The sequence below is a fragment of the Elephantulus edwardii genome, unplaced genomic scaffold (genome assembly GCF_000299155.1).
Source record: "Elephantulus edwardii isolate Elephantulus edwardi_28Jun2011 unplaced genomic scaffold, EleEdw1.0 scaffold00057, whole genome shotgun sequence".
Taxonomy (NCBI): domain Eukaryota; kingdom Metazoa; phylum Chordata; class Mammalia; order Macroscelidea; family Macroscelididae; genus Elephantulus; species Elephantulus edwardii.
This window is the reverse complement of record NW_006399807.1, coordinates 1,713,333-1,739,941: the sequence shown is the minus strand read 5'-3', so window position 1 is coordinate 1,739,941 and position 26,609 is coordinate 1,713,333. Positions and strand designations below refer to the sequence as shown.

At 39.3% G+C, this 26,609-nt stretch overlaps 1 protein-coding gene across 1 annotated transcript in view; it reads right to left on the bottom strand.

Annotated features, from left to right (window-relative positions):
* Positions 1–2,133: 2,133 nt before the first annotated feature.
* The window catches only part of DDR2 (discoidin domain receptor tyrosine kinase 2), a 93,999-nt gene continuing 69,523 nt past the window's right edge, over positions 2,134–26,609 (bottom strand). Inside the window, exons 10-16 of the mRNA XM_006887369.1 lie at positions 20,768–20,978; positions 15,575–15,798; positions 13,469–13,596; positions 10,710–10,901; positions 10,210–10,444; positions 6,618–6,767; positions 2,134–2,268 (exon numbers count right to left, since the gene is read on the bottom strand). Of these exons, the coding sequence (XP_006887431.1) occupies positions 2,134–2,268; positions 6,618–6,767; positions 10,210–10,444; positions 10,710–10,901; positions 13,469–13,596; positions 15,575–15,798; positions 20,768–20,978 (1,275 nt within the window). The remainder of the gene's footprint in view (positions 2,269–6,617; positions 6,768–10,209; positions 10,445–10,709; positions 10,902–13,468; positions 13,597–15,574; positions 15,799–20,767; positions 20,979–26,609) is intronic.

The window sequence follows — 26,609 nt, the reverse complement described above, 5'->3', positions numbered from 1 at the left end:
ACAGTGACTTCCTCACATGATCTCTTTTGCTGACCTGTGACCCAAATTTCAGGACAGGAAATGATGAGATAACTCAATTCCCAAAAGTTGTAAATCCAGTTGTCCAGTGAGCAGTTAATCATATGAGAACTAGAAAAGACTTCAAAACTATCTAATCTAACTTTACATTCAAAAGAGAAGGTGATAAAAGGCCAGAGAGGCAATGTGACTTGCTTGTACTGAGTAAGTCTTGGCTTGAGGCAAAAATGGGTTCAAAACACCCAAACCAATGATCTCTTCAAAGTTAGTCCTGGGAAGAAATAAAGCCCAAAGTCACTGGACAATAATGAAGAAAGACTATTTTCAGGTTTGCAGAATTAATCCTGGAGACTTGGGATTTATGCTCATGTAGTGGTCTGGGCAATACGAATGGCTGAACAAGGAGAACCACTCAAGTTTCTGAGAGACTGTGTGGAAGGTGAACTGAGTGAGGGTAACTACACAGGCCAAGGATCAAGACTATTTCTTCTCAGCTGGAGGAGTTTATTCAATAAGTCTTCCTTGGTTTTCCCTAAGAAACAATAATGGTTCCCTTCTACTTCCCACTAAGTCTAGGGATTAGTAAAGTGGGAAGCTCAGAATCCATTCTGAGGGACTCTTACTTAACAGCATATCCATTACCACGAATTCTGGAGGAAAAGAAACAAGAGTTTCATACTCTTCTGTTTGAACATGTTATTTTTGAGGAGTTGGCAAGAATCTATTTATGATAATTAGTACCAGTGGGTGACTTTTCTCATCACACTTACTCCTTGTCTCTCAGTATCAGATACTCTCAGGTCAGAAGGACATTCAGTATGTTTCGTTGTTATCACATGCCATGTTTAAACATCTAAATCTTTCTTCCATAGCTTCCCAGCTTGTAACTCCACTTCAATAACAAAGGATTTATCTGTGGAGCTGACTCATTCACCCTCATCCACTTTGACTTTGGCTGTGTTTCCTTAGGAAGATGGCCTTGTAACTGCCCTCCGCTGTTCTTAGGTTGACACTTCGGGAACACGCAAAACAGACCTATTTGCTACTATACATGGACTTCAGATATTTTCTGCCTATGAAATTCAGCCCTCAGATAAGGAGTCTCACCAAAATTTTATCAATGAAAAGTGCTGGAAGATTTGGCAATGAACCAGGATAAAAATGTCCAAAACACCACTCTTTACTGATTCAAAAAGCTAGCTCTCACTAAAAACACACTTCATAATATCTAAGCAAGACAAAACAGAAGACCTTCACAAGACATCACAAATAAATAGCACACCTGGTACCTGTTCTCCAGAGACCTCCTTTCCTATGTGCTCTCTGTAATCAGGGATCTTCCCATGCATAAAGCACTTTGTTCTGGTTGCTGTTGAGTAATTTCTTTTTCTTAAATAAATGGCAGTTCTTAATTATACAGCCTCACAGTAGACATTTTCCAACCCACAGCTCTATGTTTTGTATATAGACCCAGAAATATAGTTTGGACCCAGGAATGAACAATAAGAAGTGAGGGAAATGCAAGAGAGGTCCAGAGACTTGTCCAGGGGTCATACTGAGACATTTCCTGTGATTAGGCACTGAGTATGTTTTCCTCAGACTCTCCACTTACCAAGTGTTTTCCCTTAACACCCTCTCATGTTTCCCCAGCCATTGGTATCCTTCAAGTTACTCTCTCTGAAAACAGTTTTAAAGAGTAAGCAACATGGAAGAAAAATATTGTAGAACCCAGACATTTATAAACAAAAGCATATTTAAGCTTTATAAATTATCTGAATTTTCTAGCCTTTGTTATCCAACATTTTGGTCTATCAAGTAAGATTTCTTTTACTAGATTATTCTCTGCCCTAAACTTTTTTCCCTTTTTTAATGATTTTTTTTTCCTTTTGGTTCTTTAATGTTAAAAAAAATATCAAAATAAAACCCAAAACCCAAAGATCTAGTTAATGTAGGGTAGAAGGCGAGGAGTGGAGTAGGGGGAGAAAAGGGACAGGAGGAGTAGTCTCTCAGTCTCTCAGGTCCACTGAGTGCCCCGATGGAGTGGCGTAGTGGTGAGGGCATGCAAGGTCTTGTGAGGGGACCCGGGCTGTCGAAATGTTGCCTGGACCAATGGCTTCATTCGTCGCCTTGTTGAAGGAGCAGAAGGTGGATTTCCTGGAATGAGGGGCGGTGTTTGGTGTCTCTTCTCCAACAGCTGAGCATCAGTTTGTACACTGAGTCAGGGCAAATGGCAGGCTGAGGGAGGTAAATCTTTGGAAACAAACAGAAAAAGAGGGTATTAGTCATTGCATCAGGGTTTCATTTACTCCCTTTCAATTTTCTTGAACTTGATAACTGAAATAAGTGAATAAGTCTATGATCTCTATTTACAAGAGTTCTGAATACATTAATCCCTTTTCTATTTCCCCTTGTTTACTTTCTCTGGTTCTCTGAAGCAAGATTTCCTGATGCCCTAGCTATGTTAAAAGTCTTAAATTGACTAAGTCAATCATGACAGGGGCAAGAAGTATACTGGTTCCCTCAACTTTGTGATAGGAATATAAAGTCTCAGACAGATCCTGGAATGTAGAATACGTCTGTGTAGCCCATAGCTATAATGTTCTCTGGATTCCCCCTCCTCTGTTCTGGCCCTGACTAGAGGAGATGGAATTTTTCTTTGTGTACAGCAACAGCTCTACTTTTATCCCATCTATATCATGGACTTCTAGAAGAATGAACAAATCTGTTTTAGATGAAGCACAGCCAGAATGCTTCTTAGAAGCAAGCATTGTGAGACTTCATCTCACTTATTTTCAACATGTTATATTAGAAGATCCAGTTGTCTGGAGAAGGATATTATGTTTAGTAATGTCCAGGATCAGTATAAAGGAGGAAGACCTTAACACAATGACAGTGGCTGCAACATTAAATATGACCATGATTGTGAGCATGGTGCAGGACTGGACAGCATTTTGTTCTGCTGAACACGGAGTTGTTTTGATATGGAACTGATTCAACCTTACATAGCAATAACAGCAACATACCCCTACCTAAAATTCTAGTCTAAGGTTATATTTGTCTGTACTTCTAAAGACCTAGTTACTGACTGCATCATGCCACAGATGGACAGAGCTTCCAAAAGATTCTGTTGGTGCTATTCTGTTGACAATCAAGGTAACAGAACCAGGTCAACATTTCTGCTGCCAATAATCTGCTGCTGGCATCTCCTTACTTACATTCATGAACACTTGATATATTGACAGGATTTTGAACTATTCCTGAATTTCCAATACTCTGTGAAACATGTAACAATACACTGCTTTTGTCGACCCACTACCTTCAGCTGGTTAACCACTAACCATTTCAGGAACCATGTATCACCTACCGCTTTTGTTGGTCCAGTATCTGCCACTGGTTAGTTGTTAATAACTTTTTCCTGCCCTGTCTCCTCTCACCCCACCCAAGCCTACATCAAGCATCCTAGGAGCCAGTTTCTCTGAGTCTGTTGATTGTCTGAGTACTTTTACTTTTATGCTTAAAAAGGCAAATAAATCTGACTTCTCTCAGAGCATCTAATGATATCTGACATGCCTTTACCTAATGTTACAAATTAATATAATTGTAAGATATCATTTAAAAGAAAATATTATCCATGTATTATAGTGGTATAGGATAATTCTTTCTTATAATGTTGGTGAAATTTAAAAATGATAAACCCTTTCTGGGTATGTGCTCAGAACTTTAGGGAATAATACATGTTTTCAAAAAATAGATATAAATAACATTTGTATGTTAAATTTAATTTACTAAGATTGTCTTCCAAAATCTCATAAAGTTAAAAAATAATTGAAATTATTGAAGAAGTTTATCTTTTGCTTTTCAAAGAGAGGAGTGAACTGGGGGGAGAGGGTTAGAGAAAAAAGTGTAACAATGAATGAATGGAAATACAAAATCTCAGTTAATGTTCATTAAAATTAATAAAATAAAATTTTAAAAAATTAAAATTATATTTCATGATAGATTTTATACCCTATAGTCTCATTATTTTTTATAACTAAACAAAATGTGTTTTAATAATTAATTTTTTAATTTTACCAATCATTCCATTTCATCTAGTCTGTAAGCTCTCAAGGGAATTCTCAGCAAAATTATAATTAAAAAAAAATGTATACTTTTGCTTTTATCTTCACAAGATATGGAGAAGTAGTTTATTGTACTTTTGCTGAAGACTTTAAGTTGAAGACAGAGATTTTAAGATTTCCTTAAGCTATAGCTGTTAAATATGAGAGTTCGTCTAGAATACATGTTATTGGAAAATTTCTTCTGCATAATATCTGCTGTCTGCAACAAATGAGTGATGTCTTCCAAAAATGAGTTGGATGAGACATAGGTTATCCAGGGTCCACAGTCAATCTAAATTGCCACACTCACACTCCAAGGGCAAATTTTAAAAATTTTGAATTCTAAAGTATCAATATAATTGAACAGTAATTTAAAGTATAATCATAAATTTAATGTTCAGCTTTAGAAGCTAATACCATAATTGACTAATCTTTTCAAAATATATACTTCTGTTTATGGATACAAAATTTATTCAGCATATAATGGTAATGTCTGGCTTAGGTGACTATAGTCAAATATTTGATTTGAGTACACAATTTATATTGGAACCTTTCAAAATATATGTTTAGTGATGGTGAGAATGGTAGACCATTTTAAGCTGATGATTTAAAAAGAAAAAGAAAAGAGTATTTCCATTAGAACATTAAAATGTGACATTGAATTGTGTAATATTTGCATAATTAATATGCAACTTTTGACGTATAGCAGTAATAATTCTAATGCAAAGCAAATAGTGGACATAAGGAAAGTGGGGGAAGATAGGCTGTTTGAAATTCAGTTTCACCTAACATAACCATTCCACCCCCCCCACTCCCCCGTAAAGTTTCAGTTACTGAATAATAGTTACTGAATAATAAGCTTCCATGATTAGGTCCTGTCAAGCTGATTGTGACTCACGGAGACCCTATAAATAACACCAGCCTCATGATCTCTGTGGTACTCAAGCCCACTGTTAACAGTCACTGTGTCAATCCATCCTGTCAAAGGTCTTCCTCCTGTTCGCTGACCCTCCACCTTTCCCAGCATGATATCTCTCTCCAAGGACTGATCCTAAGAATAAGTTGAAAAGGCTTATAATATTCTCCCTTTGCCTACTGTCTCAGAACAGAGTCACATATTAAATCTTCTCATTTTCTTTTTGGCCATCCATCTTTTTTAAGTATTAGTCTAGGGAGAGAAAAAAAAAAAGAAAAAGGAAATCTTTTCCCTTGGTCCATTCATTTATTTCATGCATATTGGAGTAAGTTTCCCCTTTGCATAGTAAGAAAGTAATTGCCCCCTAACCAATATAGATAGCTTAGCCAGTCATTACAATAATGGCTACAGTTATGTATTAAGATAGAATTCAACTCCATGACCGTCCTCTTGTTTTCAATCTGAATATCACATTATCTCCTGCTAGTCCTGTATGTCTCTTTACTTCCCTGGATTTATTAAAGCTACTGAAGAACTACATTTTCTTTTCTACAAGCTCTTTGTCACCTATCCCTAGTTTTTATCATTTCTTTGATTAAGATGCCAGGCTCTAAAAGCATGCTGTAGTCAGGACAATTTGGTAAGACTCTGAACTTTAATGACTTTTGTCTTTTCTAGGTGCCATTGAGTAAACTATGACACATAGTGACCCTCTAAACAACAGATTGGAACCTTTCCCTATCCTGTGCCAGCCTTAATATCTCTTCCATGCTCAATCAAGCTCATTGTTGCAGTCTCTGTATCAATCCATTTCTTTAAAAGGTTTTCCCTCTTTCAGTGACCCTCCACTTTCCCCAGCATGGTGTCTTTTTTCCAAAGACTGGCACTTCTTAACAACATGCCCAAAGTGTGTGAGTTTCACCATCCTTGCTTGTAAGGAGCATCTTGTCTAGACCTCCTCCAAGACAGATGTGTATGGGATGTCCAATACTCTTCACCAACATCACAATTCAAAGGCTATGAGCATGCTTTAAATCTTAAACATTACAGAAACTTTAAAAAGCTACATTACCCAAAGGGATATCTTGGTGAGCAGTTGGGACTCTCTGTCACTTGAAACTCAGCTTTCCTTGATAGGTCATTTCATATTTTTTTTTTACATTTTATATCACCTGGGCCAGAAGTATCTTCTAGATGCAGCTGATTCAGGATATCTCAGACTGTTTTCAGACACACAAGACTAGAATATTGCTACATAGTCTAAATCAATAGTGCATTGTATAATAAGGTAACATTTTAACAATTGCTGGTAAACAACTTTTTCACTTTCTAAGTATGTGTGTGTGTCCAGAAAGACTAACCACATGGTCTTAAATAACTTTAACCTTGGTGACAGGAAAAAGGCTGATGGAAACCTGGGAGGACTTTGATCTTTCACAAGATTTCTATCATTAACTAATGACAAGCTACTATAATACAGATAGTCCATCTTCCAGTTCAAGCTGTTTTTGCTAAATCAGGTGTTTTCTTTCTCTCTCTGAGAGCATCCAAGCCCACATCCATGAATTCTCAACAGTTCCTACCTGCCTCCCTTGGTCTCTGAAGAACTCTCCTGTATTCTCGATGACCTGTTCATCTGAAAGCTGGGAATAGGGCTGCTCCTGGCAAAAGGTGAAAGTCTCCCACAGAGTCACGCCAAAGGCCCACACATCACTTGCTGTCGTGAATTTGCCCTAGTTAAGTAAAGCAAAGAAGACAAACTCAGAATGGCCTGTGCAGAATAAAAGATCCCTGGTGATGCAATGGGCTGCTAAGTGAAAGGTCAGCTGTTTGAGCCCACCAGCTGGCCCCCAGGAGAATGAGGAGACAATCTGCTCTTGTGAAGCCTCAGAAATTCTACAAAGCAGTTCGAGTCTGTCCTGCAGCGTCACTAAAAGCCAGAACCAACTTGAGAACAATGGGCTTGTGCACAGTGAGAACAGTTTGAATTTTCATCGTCTCGAGTTATCACCCTTGTTCTGTACAAGGCAAGGAATGCTGAAACTGCCAAGATGTGGACAGTCGAACTGGAAATTCAACATGATGTTTTAGCACCAAGAAATATTCCATCCCTCATCTTCATGAGCTCAACATGGGTCACTTCTCTAGAAAATGAGATGCAAGAACCCAAAAGGTTGTAGCCATATAAACGAACTTTCCACCTTAGTATTCAAAAATCAGCTTTAAGGCTCAAGAGTTGCTGGCCTTGGGAAAATGCCCCTAGGAAAAGCCAGAATTAGTGGTTGGGATTTGTTTTTGTTTTTAAATGCTGCGGAGAATCTGGCTTATTTTCCTAGAATAAATCCCTGAGTAAATCCAGGACTCTCTCAGTACCCAGTTCTGTGATTTTTACCGTCTTGAAGGAGTAAACTTTATCAGTAATGAGATTCAGATGAAATCAACATGCATTAACTATTTCATGTATTTTTATTCAATTTAGCAACCCTATAATATGAATTATATTCACTGTCCTCATTGTTCACAGCAGAAAAGTGAGACAGGAAAAATTCAGTAATTTCTCCTGGTTAATAAGTCCATTAGCAGTAGAAAAATGAGCATTCAAACCAAGATCGTCTCTTTCTCCACACTATTTAGTACCTTAAAATAGAGCGATGCCTAATTACCACATTATTATTGTTGACTCAGAGCGACCCCATGAATAACCATTCTGAACCCTGTGCAAGCCTTGCAATCTCTGACACACTTGAGCCCATTGCTGCAGCCCCTGCATCAGTCCCACCATTAGAAATTGTAAAATAGGCAATTCACACAGAGAGTGATGATGGTTTCTTCCTAAGGATTTTATATAACCTAGTTTATATACTATCATTCATAATAGTAGAGGTACTTGGTACTTAAATACCAAGTAGAGAGATATTATTAAATGATAAAATGTGTCTGCACAATGAAATATTATGCAGTCACTAAAATCATGCTTTTAAATTATTGTTTAATACCCAAAATATACCAATGATAAAGTTGTAAGTTAAAAAAGAAAGGAGAATTGTATGTACAAAATATTTTCCCAACCTACTCCTCACTCTCAATGATTTTGTTATCCAGCTTTTTTCATTAATAAAAACAGTAAAAAAAAAATCTACTACGGAACTATTTTACACATTAAGGATGTGTGTCTGGCAGTAACAACGTCAAAGTCTTAGGTGAGAGTAATGACATGACTCTCAGTGGTTTGTCAGTTATTAGTGATATACTTTTACAGTTATATAATGAAGTAATAGCTTGGAAGGAGGAGTGGCATCCACTTCCATAATAACTTGCCTCCAGAAACCCTATGAACCTGGAGAGAGGATGAGAGACACCCAAGTGTTGAGGACTCTCCTTCATAGGGTCGCTATGAGTCACCTGTGACTTGACGGCACTTAACAACAACAACAATGACGTAATTATGTAGATACCCTTCACTTGGTGACCTGATGCAGTCATCTTTCACTTTTGTATATTGACTGGGTCTTGAGAACAAAAAGACATCAATAATGGAGAGTGAGTATATATAGAAAAACACATTCACACACATACAAATACATAAACCCTCAAAGAAAATGTACCAATATATTAATAGTGGTACAAGAAATGGGTCTTTGGACTAGTCTTTGTTTTTAGTTCAAAATTAAATTCTGAATTCTATAAAATATGAGTGGAAAATAAACCCCTTAATCAAATCAACAAATTGATTGGACTCAGCTCTTCTCCACAACAGTAAATGATAAAATATTACACATATACACCTTATAGAAGATAAAAAAAATTATAGTAAATAATTTTGTCAATCAGCTAAATGGTTGTAAAATCAACAATAACACATGTCAGGTAATATTTTGACCAAATTTATGTAGAAAAATCCTAATCAAACCCGGGGGAAATTCAGAATAGAATGTTAAATTCTCATAGAGTCCATAATTTCTGAAGCCATTCAAGCTAGATAAACTCATCTCAATTAAAAATGTTGTTTTTGTTGTTGATTGCCTTAGAGTTGGGTGTGACTCATAGCAGCCCTATGAACAAAAGTACTGAAGTCTTTCTATAACTATTGACATTTATCAAAGTTCATAGAGTTTCCGGAGGCCTGCTGTTTAGGAAGTGGATGCCACTTCTGCTTCCAACAATAAAACTACTACTTTAAAAAAACCTTTAAGCCCGGACCCAAAATATTCTTTGCTGTTGTTGAGTATCGTCAGGTTGGAAACAATCCATAGCTGATCCTCCAGCAGGTTTTCAGAGGCTGTAAATCTCATGGGATGAGATTGCCCATCCTTCTCCCGTGGAGCAGCTGGTGGATTTGAACTGTGTACATTCAGGAGTACAGCACAGGTTCTTACCACTAGGCCACCAAAGCTCCCTTAAACCAAGCATGATGGAGCTTGATTAGTAAAGAATGTATATTTTAAATATTGCATTCTTTTAAAACACATATTGTATGAGATTAAATTAACAACATTTAATTCAAATGTTAAATAAATTTAGGAGAAAGTTAAGTTTAGGGTAAGAGGATAAATAATTTGGAAAAGTGAGAATTGTTGCCCAACTAAAGAATTCCATTGATGCCATTGATCTCTTCATGTGAAAATTGTTGAACATATTTATTTTCAAAATAATAAAATAAATTCTTTTTTCTTAAAGTCTCAGCTATGCATAGTTGGAAACATACTTGTGAGGGAAACATTTGGTATAAATCATTCAGTCAAGATCCAGAATATCAATAATTAAAATTGTAAGAAAAACTTATAACTAAAAAGATTATAGATGTAATTCTACATTATCAGAAATATGGTTGTGAAATTAAAAGTAGAAGAGTGCATTAGGGATATATTTTTTAATTTTTCCCCCTAGATTTACTATACTATGTGTTATCTTTTGTCAGCAAAATTAGCCGAATGTTTCAGATAATAATAAAACAAAACAAAGCTAAAAAAACGCCTCATGGCTATTGAGTCCAAATCGACTCATAGTTGACACTCCATAGGGTTTCTGAGGCTGTAAACTGAACAGGAGGAGACTGCCTATCTTTCTCCAGAGTAATAAGGATCAGCGTCCACCCAGTTTGGCTTCTATTGTCTTAGCTTTGCCCCTACATTCCATGTCAGGCACTAGAGTAGGGCTTCCGAACTCTTAACTCACCAGCAAGATGCTCTCCCAAGACATCCAGCGGATAGGAAGCACAGCCCGACCCTGGATCCGGTAGTAATCACCACTGTACAGATTCCTGCTCATTCCAAAGTCAGCTATCTTGATGGTATAGTGTTTACCCACTAAACAGTTTCGTGTGGCCAGATCTCGATGGACAAAATTAAGAGAGGAAAGGTACTTCATGCCAGAAGCAATCTGGGTAGCCATAAACTTGAGGTTGATGTAACTGTGGGAATATAAAGGTAATAAGAGAAGTAGCCTATGGAGATAGAAAAATCGAGAAAAGTACTAATCCTAAGTGTCAATGTCTCTTTTCTACTTTTATTGAATCCCTTTGAATTCCCTTAAAAGATAGCTGCCCCTTTATCCCTTGCCCTCTGTCCTTCCCACTGTCACAGAACATTGATGGACTTTGAGGTTCGCTGCTTCCGATCTTTAGAGCTGACTAGTCTCATGGGCACAGAAAGAAGTAGAAAACCTGGTTCATTTACCTGACAGTGGGTACATTTCCAGAGGAAGAACTGGGGGGCTCGTGGCGGGAGAGGAACTGATTGAGGTCCCCATTCTCCATGTACTCCGTGATCATACAGAGGGGGTCATCAGTGATGCACACAGCTAGCAGGCGGATGATGTTAGGGTCCTTGAGCCGAGACATGATCTTAATCTCCTTAAGAAAATCATTCCTTTGGATGACACAGACATAGATAAACCCAGAGGATGCCAGGATAGGCACCAAAGTCTACTCCCACCCATTACGTGAAGCCTTGTTTCCATTTGGCTAACCTTGCAGAGGGCACAGAAATTGGTGCCTAGAACTATTTCATCCTATTCACTCTGCAATAAGATGGAACCTTATTCAATCACAATATTTTTTCCAGGACAACAATCATAACATTTATCATTTGCACCTTTAGTCTAGCATAATGCCTGCCACATAGAAAGTGATTCATTAATATTTCATTAATAAAATGGATTCTACACAAAACTATATTCTAACATGAAAATTTTTTTTCTACCAAAAATTGTAGTCTCTGCACACTTGGAAATACTTATTTACTTTTTGAGAAGGCCATAGAATCACTCGATCAGAAAGTAACTTTTTCTGAGATGAATAATCACCCTCTAATGATCTGGCAATTCATTATGTTCTCCTAGTACCATCTGTTAATACAGGGTCTACCAGCAGTCAATTGCAGTGTACTTTTATAGCCTATAGAGTAGAACAGTTTAAAAGTCATTGTGGGCTGGGCTTAGGACAGCAGGTACTGTTCCAGAGGCCCAGTTCACAAAGTTTGCCACTAAGCAGGGGTCTTGACCTTACAGCAATCAAACAGTTGTAATAAAAGAACTTTAAAAAAAAAATCATTGTACCATTGTGGTAATGTAGGGTCATTTCACAGAAGCACGTATTTGACTAAGTTTAATAATGTTCTGTGTTATGAAAGCCACCAGTGAGTCATAAAGTGAATTATAATCTTTCAACTAGTAATATATGTGTTAATGAAACCACTAGCCCACATTCCCAAAAACAATAGAAGTAGGACTATGAGTCTTTTAGGACTCTTAAACTGAAAGTCATACTGTTGTTTTGTTGTTACATGCCATCAAGTTGCCTGCGGCCCATAGTGACCCTATGTACAGTAGCTCTGAAGCCTACCTTGTCCTGAGCCAGTCTCACTGGCACCAAAACATCAACCCCCATTATCCCAGTCACTGTATCAATCCATCTCATCCAGGGTCTTCCTTTCCTGTGCTGTCCCTCCACCCTTTCAAGCATGATGTCCTTTCCTAAGTACCAGTCTCTCCTGGCCACATGCCCAAAGTAAGTGAGATGGAGCTCAAAATTCTAACCTCCAAGGAGAAACCTGGTTTCACCCTGTCCAAGACAGAAGTCATACTACATAAATACATATCACTTGGAGTCCACTCAAGGTCCCTTCCTTCCTTTCTCCCTTCAGGCCTAACCCAGGGATTTCCATGAGGTGCAGAGGCTTATCCATCCATCATTGCTAAACAGAGTGGGTACCACCAGCGGGAGAAGGATGGGCAATCTCCTCCTGTGCGATAACTGCCTCTGAAAACCTGCTTCAGAATCAGCTATGGGTCGGTTCTGACTGAAAGGCTCAACAACAACAACCAGTACACCAAACCTCGCCACTGAAAAACCATGAGTAATGCCTTTGCCATGTTTGTTTCTCTTTGACACTTTAACCAATAATGCACTAAGATTAATATAAAGAATTCCATCTCTCTAGAGAATCCTAGAGAATAGCACTTTTCATTCATAAGAATATAGTGAAGATTGAAATTCCCATAGTTAAACTTCTAAAAACCTCTATAGTTTCATTTCCTCTCCTCACTTCCTTCTTCATTCCCTATTCTGGCACTTGCAACAACTTAAGGCAACTCTCACCATTTTTTGAATTTATGAACATTTGGGGAATCACATAATAATAAACTTCAAAAAAATAATAAACTTCCTCTCACTTTGAATATCCGTGAAATAACTCAACGCGTATGTTAGCCAGATGTGCGGATTTCTCTGAGACAAACAGCTGTCCACCGGCACGCCTCTTTGGGTGAGGATTAACTCACCATTACTGTCATGGAAAGGCTGTCACATAACAGTATGACTGGAAACTGCAATTTATGTAGTCAAGGATCCAAGAGATTATTAGCCAGCTGGGGAAAAACTGCTAAAGAACTGTGGATCCTTTTGCTTTGAGGTCTATGATATGTATCCCGGTGGAGATAGCTTTTTATTCTGGTGGGTGGCTGGACATTGAAGAAAAGGTGGGGTGGAGGGAGAAGAAAAAGTAAACAGAGAAGTAAAAAATGAAGAGTGGAAGGAAGAGGCTGATGAGGAAAGCTCTGAGAAGCCTGTCAGGAGGAGGAAATGACATTCAGGAGTATACCTGTATGAAAGCTGAGAAGGACATTCCTAGACAGTTGCACATGCTGGGAAATGAAGTGCTGGGAAAAGAAGATAGGGAAATGAATAGGTAGGAAATTAATAGGATGGAAAATGTACATATGTATTTGAGAGAGATTAGGAACAAAGGAAGGACTTTGATCCCATCAGAAAAATAAAACATAATAACAGTAACACAAAGCAGCTCCCAAACCTTTCTATCTCAAAGGGGGGGGGGGGAAGACATATTCAGAAGCTGTTTATGTTTTATTTTAGCACCATAAGCTCCTAGAACTAGAGAAAAGGCATAAAAGAAAATTCAAAATTCAGACCACAGACCTGGCATTCTTGTTGGCATCTGCTCGGAGCATTTTCACAGCCACCAAGACAGGCTGGTTGGCACTGACATCTAGGGCAAAATCTTTGTCTTTGAATTTTTCCATGCCCTCCACTTCACAGAGATGAACCTAGACAAAAGTCATCTAGTCTCAGCATCATCATTTCTCCTGGAGATGTCTCAGAACTCTTGCTGGGCATTTCCTGGAGATAAACTAACTCTTACAAACTCGGGCAAAAGAACCAAAAGACCATTAAGAAGTTATCATTGATTCATGTAATATGATAAAGCAATCTGAAACCACCCAGCCAAGATGATATAGTATTGCTTTATTTAAGAAATACATACTAGATAGAAGATAAACAAGTGAATGAATGAAACAGACACAGTATTTTATTACAATATACAACTCAACTCCCAAGCCTACGCCATTGAGGAAATTCTCATTCAAAACATTGCCTACTATAAAATAGCATTCAGCATCAATGCTTGAGTTTTGATTCAAGAAAGTGTAATTACTGGATTATATCATATGCATTATGCCGTTATGCATATGGCACCTTCCTCTATAGGTAATCCCTATAAATGACTTCTCTTTAATAGGTAATTACTCCTATATATTAGCTGTTGTTATTGTTGTTGTTATGTGCCATCAGATTGACTACAACTCACAGTGACCCTTTGAATGATGCCCTAGATTTTGTTCTATCCTAAGCCTACCTCACCACCTCCAATACAACTGACCCCATTGCTACAGTCACTGTGTTAGCCCATCTTATGCAGGTCATCTCTCTCGTGTTGAGTTTCTACCCTTCCAAGCATGATGTCCTTCTCCAAAGACTGGAACCCCACCCTCTTGATAGTTGTTGATGTTAGGTAGGTGTTTTTGAGTCAAGTATGATTCATAGTGATCCTATGAACAACTGACCTGAATTCTGCCCTACCCTGTGCCACCTGCATCATCTCTGACACACCAGAGCCCATTGCCGATGTCACCATGTCAGCCCATCTCATTGGAGGTCTTCCTTTCCTTTGTTGACCCTCCATCTTTTCAAGCATAATGTCCCTTTCAAAGGAATAGCCTTGCCTAGCTACATAACTTTGCCTCCAAGGAGCACTTTGGCTGCACTTTCTCCACAACATATCCATTTATTCTTTTGGCAGTCGATGGAATAACACCACAAGTCAAAGGCATCAATTTTTCTTCTGTTATCCTTATTTATTGTCTAGCTTTCTGTTGCATAGTAGGTGATTGAAAAGACCATGGTCTTAATATTAGTTTTCAAACTTATATCACTGCTTATCACAAATCTAAATAGGTCCCTGATTGTGGACTTGCCTGATGTAATGCAACTCCTGATTTCCTGACTTTTGGTACCAAGGTGTTAATAGTAGCAGTACATTAATCCTCACTGTTCATCTCAAGGGCTATAATTAGCATATAGAGAGATACCACGGGCCCCACTACTTCCATCAACACAAACCAGATGTTTAGTAGATGAGTAGACAATCTTGTGAATATTAGGAATCAATAAAACTATTCTTCTAAGAATTGCATTTAGAGTTTGGAGAACAGTGTTGAAGAGCTCCCACGGCAATTCAAATCACTGACTGGTGTTCTCAGACAGTTCATGTAACTGATGTAAGAATGAAATTCCACTATTAAACGCCTCCCCCTGTGCTCCTCTTTATCTAGTTGACTCAATCTCTAGTGCTTGATCCTGAGATCAAAGGCAGGAGTGAGATGGTTTTGGACAATTTTACAGCTAATTCTCATTAAAGGGAATAAAACAAAGTGGCTGTTAGGCAGCAGGGTGTTCCTAAACAACTCAAAAATGATGATCATATCTGTGGGCCCCACCTTTTATAACCTATTATTATGCAATTTTGAAAATAGTGTATTTTTTAGGGTATCTGACATGTAACAATTTTCAAGCTTTAAAAACTGTTTGGAAATCAGAAGTCTCAGGAACTTGACAGCTGTATATTAAAGACAAGATTGGCTAATACTGTGGACACCGCAGGAAGGACCAAGCCAAGGAGACCTTCAGTTGTGAGTTCACTAGTAGAAGACCTACTAAGAAGTACCGTTCAAAAGGTCAACTCACCTCCCCAAACTGGCCTTCTCCCAGTTTCTCTTTGAAGGTCAGGAGTTTCCTGGGGAACTCTTCCACAGCCACATCTTTTCCTGAGAGCAGGTCCATGGTAACAGCTGGTACTGAGTAGGTGTTGCCTCCTGTCACACCCTGAAGGTTCACAATGTCCGCCTCTGCGTAGTGGGGCACCCCCTCAGGCCCATTCGTCTGGGTAGGCTTCACAATGCCACTGCAGCCTGGGAGGGTGGGGGGCGGGGTTAGCCTCCTTCCAAGGAGCATCTTTAGAGATCTCTTCAAGGAAGAAATTCTGACACAAGGGCTAGAGCATACCTCTTAAAGAGTCAAACTTTAAAAAAAAATTACATTCTCCTTAGATAATGGTTTTGCTTCCTCTAGGGTTCCTTCCTTGTGGCTTTCAAGACACAAGCCTCAAAAAGCTGAACATAGACATTCCATATGACCCAGTTATTCCATTACCAGGAATATATCCTGAGGAAAATAAAGCTGAGACACAGAGATTTGTACACCAATGTATGTAGTAGCATTGTTTACAGTAGCAACAAATTGGAAACAGCTGAAATGTCCACCATCAAATGAATAGATTGAGAAACTGGTACATTCATATGATGGAATACTATGCTGCACTCTGGAGCAAGATTTTTAAAAAATTATATAACCTGGGAGAGGCTGGAGCGCATTATGTTGAGTGATCTAACTCAGCCTCATAAGGACAAACCCTTCACAAGACTATCATTTTAAAAACAGAAGGATTGCTAGTATGATGTATATAAAAGTCCAAAGGAGGAAGGGAAGGGAGGAGGGTGCTGAGGGGGTGGTGGTCGAATCACAAAGTCCCAGAGTTTGGGGGGCAGAGGGAGAGGGTGGAGGAATTAGGAAAGATCTAGTGGGGACCTGAAAAGGAAGAGTAATAGTGAGTCTGGATCAAAGGTGATAAAGTTTATAAAACACATGTGTGGGAATGATCTTAAGAAATCCATGAATAGAGGAATATGTGAAACACAGTGTATATAAGTGAAACATAATGTATACAAATTTTGTGTGCAAACCAATATAAAAATAAAAGTAATTAAATAAAAAATGCCAGTTTCTTATTCTCCTCCTCAAAATGTGTGATACCTAACCATAACAACCTCCTCTTGGCTAACCTGGCAAAACTGTGCTATTACATTTGGTGAAGTCACAGAAAGTTTATGCTCTGGGTTTAAATTTTACCCCCACATCTCCTGAATTCTAAGGCATTACCACTGATTCAGCAATCTCTTTTCTATTAGATATAACTGATAGCCTTAAAGAAGGGCGATCCTTAGCTTAAATGGAAGGAGGGAGGAGACGATCTCAGTGTGTGTAGGGTGATGTAAGTCGTAAAGACAGATCACAGTGATTCAAGATTTTTCTGTGAAAATGAATATGAGTGTGGGAGCACGGTATGGGACAGAGATTACTGTAATTGAACTGAAATATTTGCAAAACTCATATTACCATGAAGAGATTAGAAAGTGAAACTGAAAGTTAATTATTAAAATACTTGCACAATTCCAGTTATATGAAATTCTGGAAAAGAGGACTGGGGTAAAGCAGTGTGTGTGTGGGAACAATCAGTAATTACCTGAGGTTCGATGAGAAGGTAAAAACAATAAATAGGTACTCACAGGTACTTAGAGGACGTGACTCTATGCTATATGATACTGTAATGATGGACACATGACATTACAGATACATCAAAACTCATAGAACAAATGTTTAATCCTCTATAATAAACACTCTTGGTACCAACAGTCAAGAAATTAAAAGATGAATTGCATTGGCAAAGTCTGCTGTCATAAACCTCTCCAAAGTACTGAAGAGCAATGATGTCAGTCTGGAAACTAAGGTGTGCCTGATACAGGCCACGGTCTTTGCAATTATTTGCTATGCATCAGAAAGCTGGATAATAACTAGGGATGATAGAAGGATAATTGATTCCTTTGAGCTGTGGTGCTGAAGAAGAGTACTGAATATACCGTGGACTGCTAAGAGAACAAACAGATTAGTCCTGGAGAGGGTGAAAAAAGGCTGCTCATTGAAGGCAAGGATTCTGAAGCTTCGTCTGACATACTTTGGATATGTTGCAAGGAGGGATCAGTCCTTGGGGATGCCATGCTTGGGAGGGTGGAGGGACAGTGAAGGAGAGGAAGACCCTCGATGAGATGCATTGACTCAGTGACTGGAGTAATGGGGGTAGGTGTGTCAGGGACAATAAGATTGGCAAGAGATAAAGCAGGGTTTAGGGCTGTTGTACACAGGGTCACATATGAGTCACAGGCAACTCAATAGCACATAACAATAACAATGTAAGCTAGACTTTAATGAATAGCAGATTGATTGTAATCAATATTGACCCATTAATTGTAATCAATATGAAACAGGGATACAAAATGGTAATACTAACAGAAACAACATACAGGGGACAGAGGAGTATGTGGAAACTTTTTGTATTTTCTACACAATATTTCTGTGACTCTAAAACTACTTCAAAAATGAAGCCCATTTTAAAAGGTTTTACTATTAATGTTTATGATGTAGTTTAGGGTAATCTTAACTTTTAAAATGTTAAAATATGTGCATAAGGAGGATAGCTTGGTAAATGTCTTTGCTTCACCTTAGGAAACAAGTATCTTTGTATCCTTTATCTTAGCTCGCACTCTGACTTCAGTGTGCTCCTTCAATATTAACTATCCAGTGAGTGGCATATACATGTTAGTTTCTTCTAAGAGTCCGCATTAGGCTGATCTGACTTATTTCTAAAACTGGCTCATTAAGATCCTCCTCAACAGCACAATTATCTGTCACCGATTTGTGTCACTCACGTTTCAAACCCAAGTCAGGCTGTTCCAAGCTTCAGTGAAGACCTCTGCATCCCTTTCTGATCTAGTTTTTTAAAATTTGATTTTTTATGGAAGTTTATAGAAAAGTTGGATTTTCATTCATTCATGGTTGCACATTTTCCTCCCTACCCCCTTCCCTCCCCCCGTTCACAAAAAAAAAAAAAAGCATTCATTGTTGCATAATTTTCTCTTTCCCCCTCACCCTTTCCCTAGTTCACTTTACTATGCACCTTTTACTCTAGATTGTTGTTATACAAATAATGCCTAATCATATATACCTTTTAAACAGTTCTTGCCTTAATCTGTTCTAATACAGTGTTCATTATTTATCTCCTCTTTTCTTAGTCAATCCCTAATCCCCATGTCAGTCCTGTTTTAGAATAGTAGTATTATTTGTCCTTTTGTGACTGAGATATTTCATTCAGCCTAATGTCCTCCAGGGTCACCTATGCTGTGTAATGTTTTATGAGTTCCTGGTTTTTCAGTGCTGCATAGTATTTCATTGTGTGAATAGACCATAGTTTTTCTATCCATTCATTTGTTAATAGGAACTTGGGTTGCTTCCATCTCTTCGCTATTGAGAATAATGCCGCAATAAACATGGGTGTGCATACAACTGTTTGGGTGGAAGCCCTGGTTTCTTTAGGATATATTACTAGTAGTGGAATTGCTGGGTCAAATGGTATTTTCTATTCCCAGCTTTCTGAGAAAGCACCAGATCATCTTCCATAGAGGTTGTACCATTTTACATCTCCACCAGCAGTGAACAAGAGTTCCAATCTCTCCACAACCTCACCAACATTTTGTTTACGGTCCTGTTGAACTTTGCTGCTGTTACTGGGATGAGATCATATATCATAGTGTTTTTATTTGCATATCTCTGAGAGCTAGGGATTTTGAACATTTCTTCATGTGTCTGTTTGCCATCTGAATGTCCTCTTTGGTGATTCATATCCTGTGCCCATTTTGTGATTAGATTGTTTACATTTTTCTTGTTGAGGTTTGGAAGTTTTCTATAAATTTTAGATATAAGTCCCTTATCAGATATGTCATTGCCAAATATTTTTCCCAATCTGTGGCTTTCTTTTTCACCCTGTTGGAGAAGTTTTTGATGTGCATAGGGATTTGATTCTTAGAAGACCCCATCCATCTATTTTATTCTCTTCTGGTTGTAAGTTTTTTTCTGGTCTTTCTGATATTATTCTACAAGATTTTTAAAGGACATTTGAGATTGAGTTAAAACTAACATGATTTGTAACTTTCACTAAAATTTCTACAATGAAAAAACAAAATGCAACAGACTTCTGATGTTTGGCTCAACTGGCACTATTTTATCAAAGCAAAGTCTTTCTTTATTGAAGACAGACAAGAAATACTGACTCTAATAAGATGTTGCTTTGTTTTAATGACTATCAGTGAGAAAACAATAAAGATCCCATTATCTAGAAGACTACAAAAATGTGTATTCCAGAAGATCTTTAAATTTACTTCTATTCATGTGGAATTCTAGTCCTAAATTTAAACCTAATGATCACTGGTGTTGAGTGAGCATCTTACTTCTATCTTCTTATACGTAAAGTGAGGAGGTTGGACTAGTTTATGTGACTCTAACATCGAGTCCTTAATGACATCTTTTATATATGTTTTTTTATCTCTCTCCTGAAATTTGAATTCCTCCAAATAGCTGCAATATTTGACCATAGCAGTTCAAACCAGACTACAAGAAGCAGCAAATCAAATCTAGAAAAATAGTATTGAGCTCTTAAGAAGTTCAGCTCAACTCAGTGCATTGCTGTCAAGTCAGAACTGACTCATAGCTGATTCTCCAGTGAGTTTCCAGGAGGCTGTAAACTGCACAGGAGGTGATGAGGAATCTTTCTCCCTCAGAGCTGCTTGTGAATCCAAACCACCAGAGAGGCACCACCTTCGAGTCAGCAGCACAACTCCCTGTGAAATGCACTACCAGAGCTCCTTCTCAAGGACGTGTTATTGTTGGGTGGTGGTAGCGGTGGTGGAGGAGGAGGAGGAGGAGGAGATGATGGTGGTGGTGGTGCACTATCTAGTCAGAACTGACTCATGGCTCACCCTCCAGTGGGTTTCCAGAGGTGGTAAATTGCTGGGAGGAGATTATCTATCCTTCCACAGAGCGGCTGCTAGATTTGAACTGTGTACTTTTTGGCTAGCAACACAACTCCTCACCAGTAGTGAGCATATATTGGGGGGAAAAAAAACCAGATTTGTTGACTTTGAGTAAGAGCAATATCTTCACAATGTTTGTCAAGACTTCGCCCCAATTACGTACGCACTGTTTCACCCTCACCTGATTCCTCCTCCCCTGGAGCGAATTCCGGGAGTTTCCGAATCAGTCTGGATGGCTCTTGGTAGTCAGGCCGAAGGGGGAAGATGCGGTCGTAAGTTGAGTTGGACTCCTGCTCACTTGGTGATGAGGAGCGATTGTTGTTGAACATGCTGGACTCGCTTGGCAGGGAAAGGCTGACCGTCATCTCATCATCCAGCATCCGCCGGGAAGCCTGAAACAGAAGAACAGGGAGGGAAGGGCATTTTGAAGCGCAGAAAGCAATCTGACCCTTGTTTGAGCTCCAGAGGGCTAGACCACACTTGCATGATGAGTAAGAGATGTGACCAGACCAAGAGAAACCACCCAGGGCCTCAGTGTTGACCAGCCTCAGGAAGTATGATGTAATCTGTCACTGCCACTTAAGGGAGGTAAATAAGGGCCTGGCACCCCAGCAATCAGGTGAAGTTCCTGGTTGGTGAGAATGTAAGCTCTCAGAGGGGTCGCATGTTCCCTTGGGACATGGCAGGTTCACTCCAGGGCTCTGTTCAGACTTCACCCTACATCTCTGCACTTATATCCTTTTTCGGTTGTAGTTAATTGTGGTTGTAAGTATGGTATCAACTAAAGAAAAACTCAGTGCCATCAAGTCAGAACTGACTCTTAGCTGACCCTCTCGCAGGTTTTCAGAAGCTGTCAATCACACAAGAGTCGATGGCCCATATTTATCCTGAGGAGCAACTGGTGGATTCAAACTGCCTGCCCTTGGATAGTGGCAGTCACTTCCCTACCCACTAGGCCACCAGAGTCCCGTAAGGATGGTATAGCCTCTGTAAATTCTAGAAAGAGTTACAGTGAATTCTTAGTCCCAAAGGGGCAATGAGAGCCAATGTCTATTTGTTTGACAGTCTGAAAGACTGTCCTTTAAACTTGTGAAAGACTGTCCTTTAAACTTGTGAATTATGATTTAGCTACAGTGACTGGGATAGGAGAAGGGTTACACAGAACAGCTGCTCTGAAGGACACTGAGTGTCTCACTTGTGACCTCGTACCCAAATTTCAGTGGTTAGTTCAAAGACTTATCAACAACCTGAGTTATGCAAATGACACAGCCCTGCTTGCTGAAACTGAAGAGGACCTGAGGCGTTTTCTGCAGAAGGTCAAGGACTAAAGCCTTCAATATGGATTGAAGTGCAACATCAAGAAAACAAAGATTCTCACCACTGGGCTGATTGGCAGCCTTATGACAGATGGTGAAGAGATTGAGATTGTTAACAGCTTTAGTTTGCTTGGCTCCACAATCAACACTCTTGGTACGAGCAGCCAGGAAATCAAAAGATGAAATGCATTGGGAAAGTCTGCTGTCGGGAATTTCTCCAGAGTACTGAAAAGTAATGATGTCAGTGGGGAGACTAAGGTGCACCTGATACAGGCCATGGTCTTCATAATTACTTGTTATGCATCTGAGAGCTGGAGAGTGACTAAGGAAGAAAGAAGAAAAATCGATGCCTTTGGTTTTTTTTTTTTTTCCAGTGGAACCTGGCTCTGGCTTTTTTTTTTTCTATATTTTATTAATTTTCATAAACATTTACAGAGATTTTGGGTTTCCATTCATTCATTGTTGCACTATTCTCTCTACCCTCCTCCCAGTTTGTTCTTGTCCAAATGCCACAGTGCTTGTCAAAGCCAGTTCTGATTAATCTCCCTTGTCAGTGTGTCCATTGCCATTCCCCACCACTCCTCCCTGAGAGAGACCTCACCCTGAGTCATAAGGAAAAGGGGATGGCGTATTCTCTTAGCTACTTCCTGCTGAAAAGGGACGCTGTGGGTTTCAGGGTGAAGATCTTCTCTCACTACTCTAAAGGGCCCCTTTGGCAGTAGGAAACACATAGACTATTATGGAGATTGATTTTGGAATTTAGATGCACTCTTATTGATTGTGCTTGGCCGTACATGTTCATATCCTTGAAGATGTATCATGGGGGTGTTGCACCCTAGAAGACACAAATTTGACTAACAAGTTATAAGTACATGAGTCCAAAAATTATGGAAAAGTAAAAGAAAAGATTCTTTCATTGTTTTACAAACCCTCCCCCAGGTCCCCTCCACCATGTAGCCCTCGCTCTAGTCTCCTGTGATGACAGAAATACCTAGTTATATATCTCTTTTAAACAGTTTTCTCCCTCCTCTGTTTCAGTGCAGTATACATTATTGAACCCATCTTACTCAGTCTCTCCCCAACCCCAAGGACAGTCCCATTCTACAACAGTGTTGTGATGCTGGAGAAGAGTATTGAACATACTCTGGAATATACATGGACTGGTAGGAGAACAAACAGGTCTATCCTGGAGAGGGTGAGATAAGAATGCTCCTTGGAGGCAAGGATTTTGAAGCTCCATCTGACATACTTTGGGGATATTGTCAGGAGGAACCAGTCCTTGGAGAGGGACATCATTCTTGGAAGAGTGGAGGGACAGCACAAGAGAGGAAGATCCTGAATGAGATAGATTGACTCAGTGACTGGGGAAATGTGGGTGGGTGTGTCAGAGGCAATGAAATTGGTTCAGAATAGAGCAGAGTTCAGAGCTGTGGTACATAGGGTCATTATGAATCAGAGTGAATTTGACAACACATAACAACTATAACAAGAGTTGAAAAGAGTGTGTGGCTTGCATGAGAGAAGGAACAGAAGAAGTAGAAAGAAATGGATTGACTCTCCCTCCACCTTTGGGGATTGAATACATGCTAATCCTTACTGCACAGTTGGGAACAAAGGTGGAATTTGCCTACATTGTTCCTCACTTGCGGTAGAAATGTTCTCAGATCTAACTCTTTTACTCAGTTGAAACATAACCTTTTACTTTCATTAAATTTCAGGAACTCTGCAAGTGACAAAGATGAAGTTTGGTTCCACAAATGTTCATGCTGTGGAAATTTAGGTGGATTTCATTTCTACAAGACAGAATTACCTCCTGATCTCTCCGAGGATTAGGGAGATCTGGTGGCCTAATGATAAGAAGATGTGCTGCAAATCCAAAGGCATGTGGTTCAAATCCACCAGCTGCCCCATGAGGGACGGATGGTCAATCTCCTCCTGTGTGATTCAATGCCTCTGACAACCTACTGGAGGATTAGCTATGGGTTGGTTCTGACTCAACGGCACACATCAACACCATCAATCTCTCCAAAGGGTGCTCTTGTGTCCAAGTGGGCAAGGAGTTGCTCTAGCAACTCAAAGGCAGGCAGGCAGTTTGAATCCACCAGCAACTCCTTGAAAAGATGATCAATCTTTAGTAATTCATAGCCTCTGCAAACCTGCTGGAGGGCGATCCATGGGTCAATTCTGGCTCAAGAGCAACAAGCTGAGTTGAACTGAGGTGAATCTCCCCAAGGAAACTCTGATGGAGTACTCTCTAGGGAGTTGTGTCGCTATCTCAAAGCCTGTTCCCCCTTGGTGTTTCACATCCACAGCCATGCCAGGGCAAAAAGACTGGTGATTTCCTCCCATGGGATTTATAGCCTTAGATACTCAAAGGAAGGTCAGCTGTGAGTCAGTTCTGACTTGACAGCAGTGAGTGAGTAAGTGTCTCCACCAACATCCATTAACATTCACTCAAGCATCTCTAAGCATTATAAGTGATGAGAAGTTTCACTGCAATCCTGAGGGCACACAAATCCCACCTGTGGGAGAAGAAAAGGCAATCTCCTCCCATGCGATTAACTTCCTCTGAAAACCCACTGGAGGGTCAGCTGTGGGTCAGTTACTACTCGATAATACGCAATAATAACCATAAGAATCTAGAGGGAGGAGCTCTGGTAGCATAAGCAACAGGAAATTGCACAACTAAACCAAGGGCCATGCTTCTCTGGCAGTTCAAATGCACCAACAGTTTTGAGGGGGAAAGATGGAAAAATCTCATTCTGTGTTATTTACAGCTTCAGAAACCCTCTGAATAGTCAGTCAGTTCCCATTTGATGCCAGTGAGCTTGAAAATTTTGAAAAATGAAAATCTATCAGCAATCAAAGATCTCCTATTATAGCTTTCTAAAATATATTAAAAAGTTTTGATAAATTTCCCTTTAATTACTTTGATTTGATATAGACATAACTTAAAATGCACATTAGCAAGTGTCCTGTAACATTTTGAATCAGCTGTTCTTCACCTGACAACTCTTCAGTATTTATAACCAAAAATTACGATGGTTACAAAACGGGAAAGAAAAACTGTTAAGTTTCAGGGGATTCATCAAATCTGAGAATAAGAAGAGTAAAACAACTAATTGTGTTGGTATTCTATCTAATGTCTCCCCTTGTCTGTCAGTCTATGATACGGTGGTGGCATGCTTGTTACTTGGATGCTGGATGTCACTGGTACTTCAACTCTCCACAGGGTCACCCATGGTAAACAAGTTTCAGTGGAGCTTCCAGATTAACACAGTCTGTGAAGACAGGTCATGCAATCTTTTTATGAAAAGTACCCAGTTAATGTATGGATCACAACAGAATATTGTCTGATGTATTGTTAGAAGATAAGCCCCCTTGGATGGAAAGCACTCAAAAGATTTAAATCAAAAAGAAAAAACACTGCATCAATACCAAGTAAAGACTAGCTCATAGTGACTTTATAGAAAGAGTAGAATTTCCCTAAGGTGATTCCAATATTATAAATCTTTACCAAAGCAGACTGCTACAACATTTCTCCACAAAGCAGTTGGTGGGTTTGAACCACAACCTTTGAGTTAGTATCTGTGCATTTCACCATTGTGCCAATGAATTTAAACATACTAATAATTGTAACGGTGATTCAAGACAGAGCAACATATTCCTTCTTGTACACATGGGGACACCTCGTGTTGTTGTTGTTGTTATGTGCCATTGAGTCGCTTGCGACTCATAGCGACCCTGTGTACAAGAGCCCTAAATGCTGTTTTGTTCTGTGCCAACCTCGCCGTCTCAAACACACTCATTCCCACCACTCCACTCGCAGGATCAATCCATCTCATCGAGGGTCTTCCTCTCCTGTGCCGTCCCTCCTCTCTCCCAAACATGATGTCCCTCTCCAAGGACCAGTCCCTCCTTGCAACATGTTCAAAGTATGTCAGACGAAGCTTCAGAATCCTTGACTGAGGAGCATTCTGGCTTCACCCTCTTTAGGACAAACCTGTTTGTTCTCCTAGAAGTCCATGGTATATTCAACAGTCTTCTCCAGCACCACAGCTCAAAGGCATCATTTCTCCTTCTATCATCCCTAGTCACTGTCCAACTTTCTGATGCATAGCATGGAATTGCAAAGACTATAGCCTGGATCAGGTGCACCTTAGTCTCCAGCCTAATGTCGTTGCACTTCAGTACACTTGTGTTAGTTGGTGCTAATTTGACTGCAAATAGCAATAACAAACCAACGAGACCTGTTTGTTCCTTCAGAAGAACAATACCAGCATCTAAATACCTATTTGGAATGAAATAGAACATGCTCACTCCAAAAACAAATGTTTGAGTTCCTAGTGGTGTTTGTTTTACTCACTAGAATGAAAAGTCTTTGATCAAAATAGTAACCCAATGTCAAGAGTGGAATCTAAAACATATTCAATAAATGTAAATCGACTCTCACAGCCTTCAGGTACACAAAAAAATATTAATAGAATAGTAAGGAACTTGGCCTGAATATTAATGATGCCAAATGGTTTTCTAGATATACACACAAAACACATAAACAAGCAGAAAAAGAACTTCAATGTGTTATCAGAAATTTTGAAAAAGTACAGTGCTTCTCAACCTGGGCTATAGGTCAGAATCACTTGTCACTTAAAAAAAAACACACCATATATCTGTACCTCACCTCACCCATCCCTATTCCTGAGCACA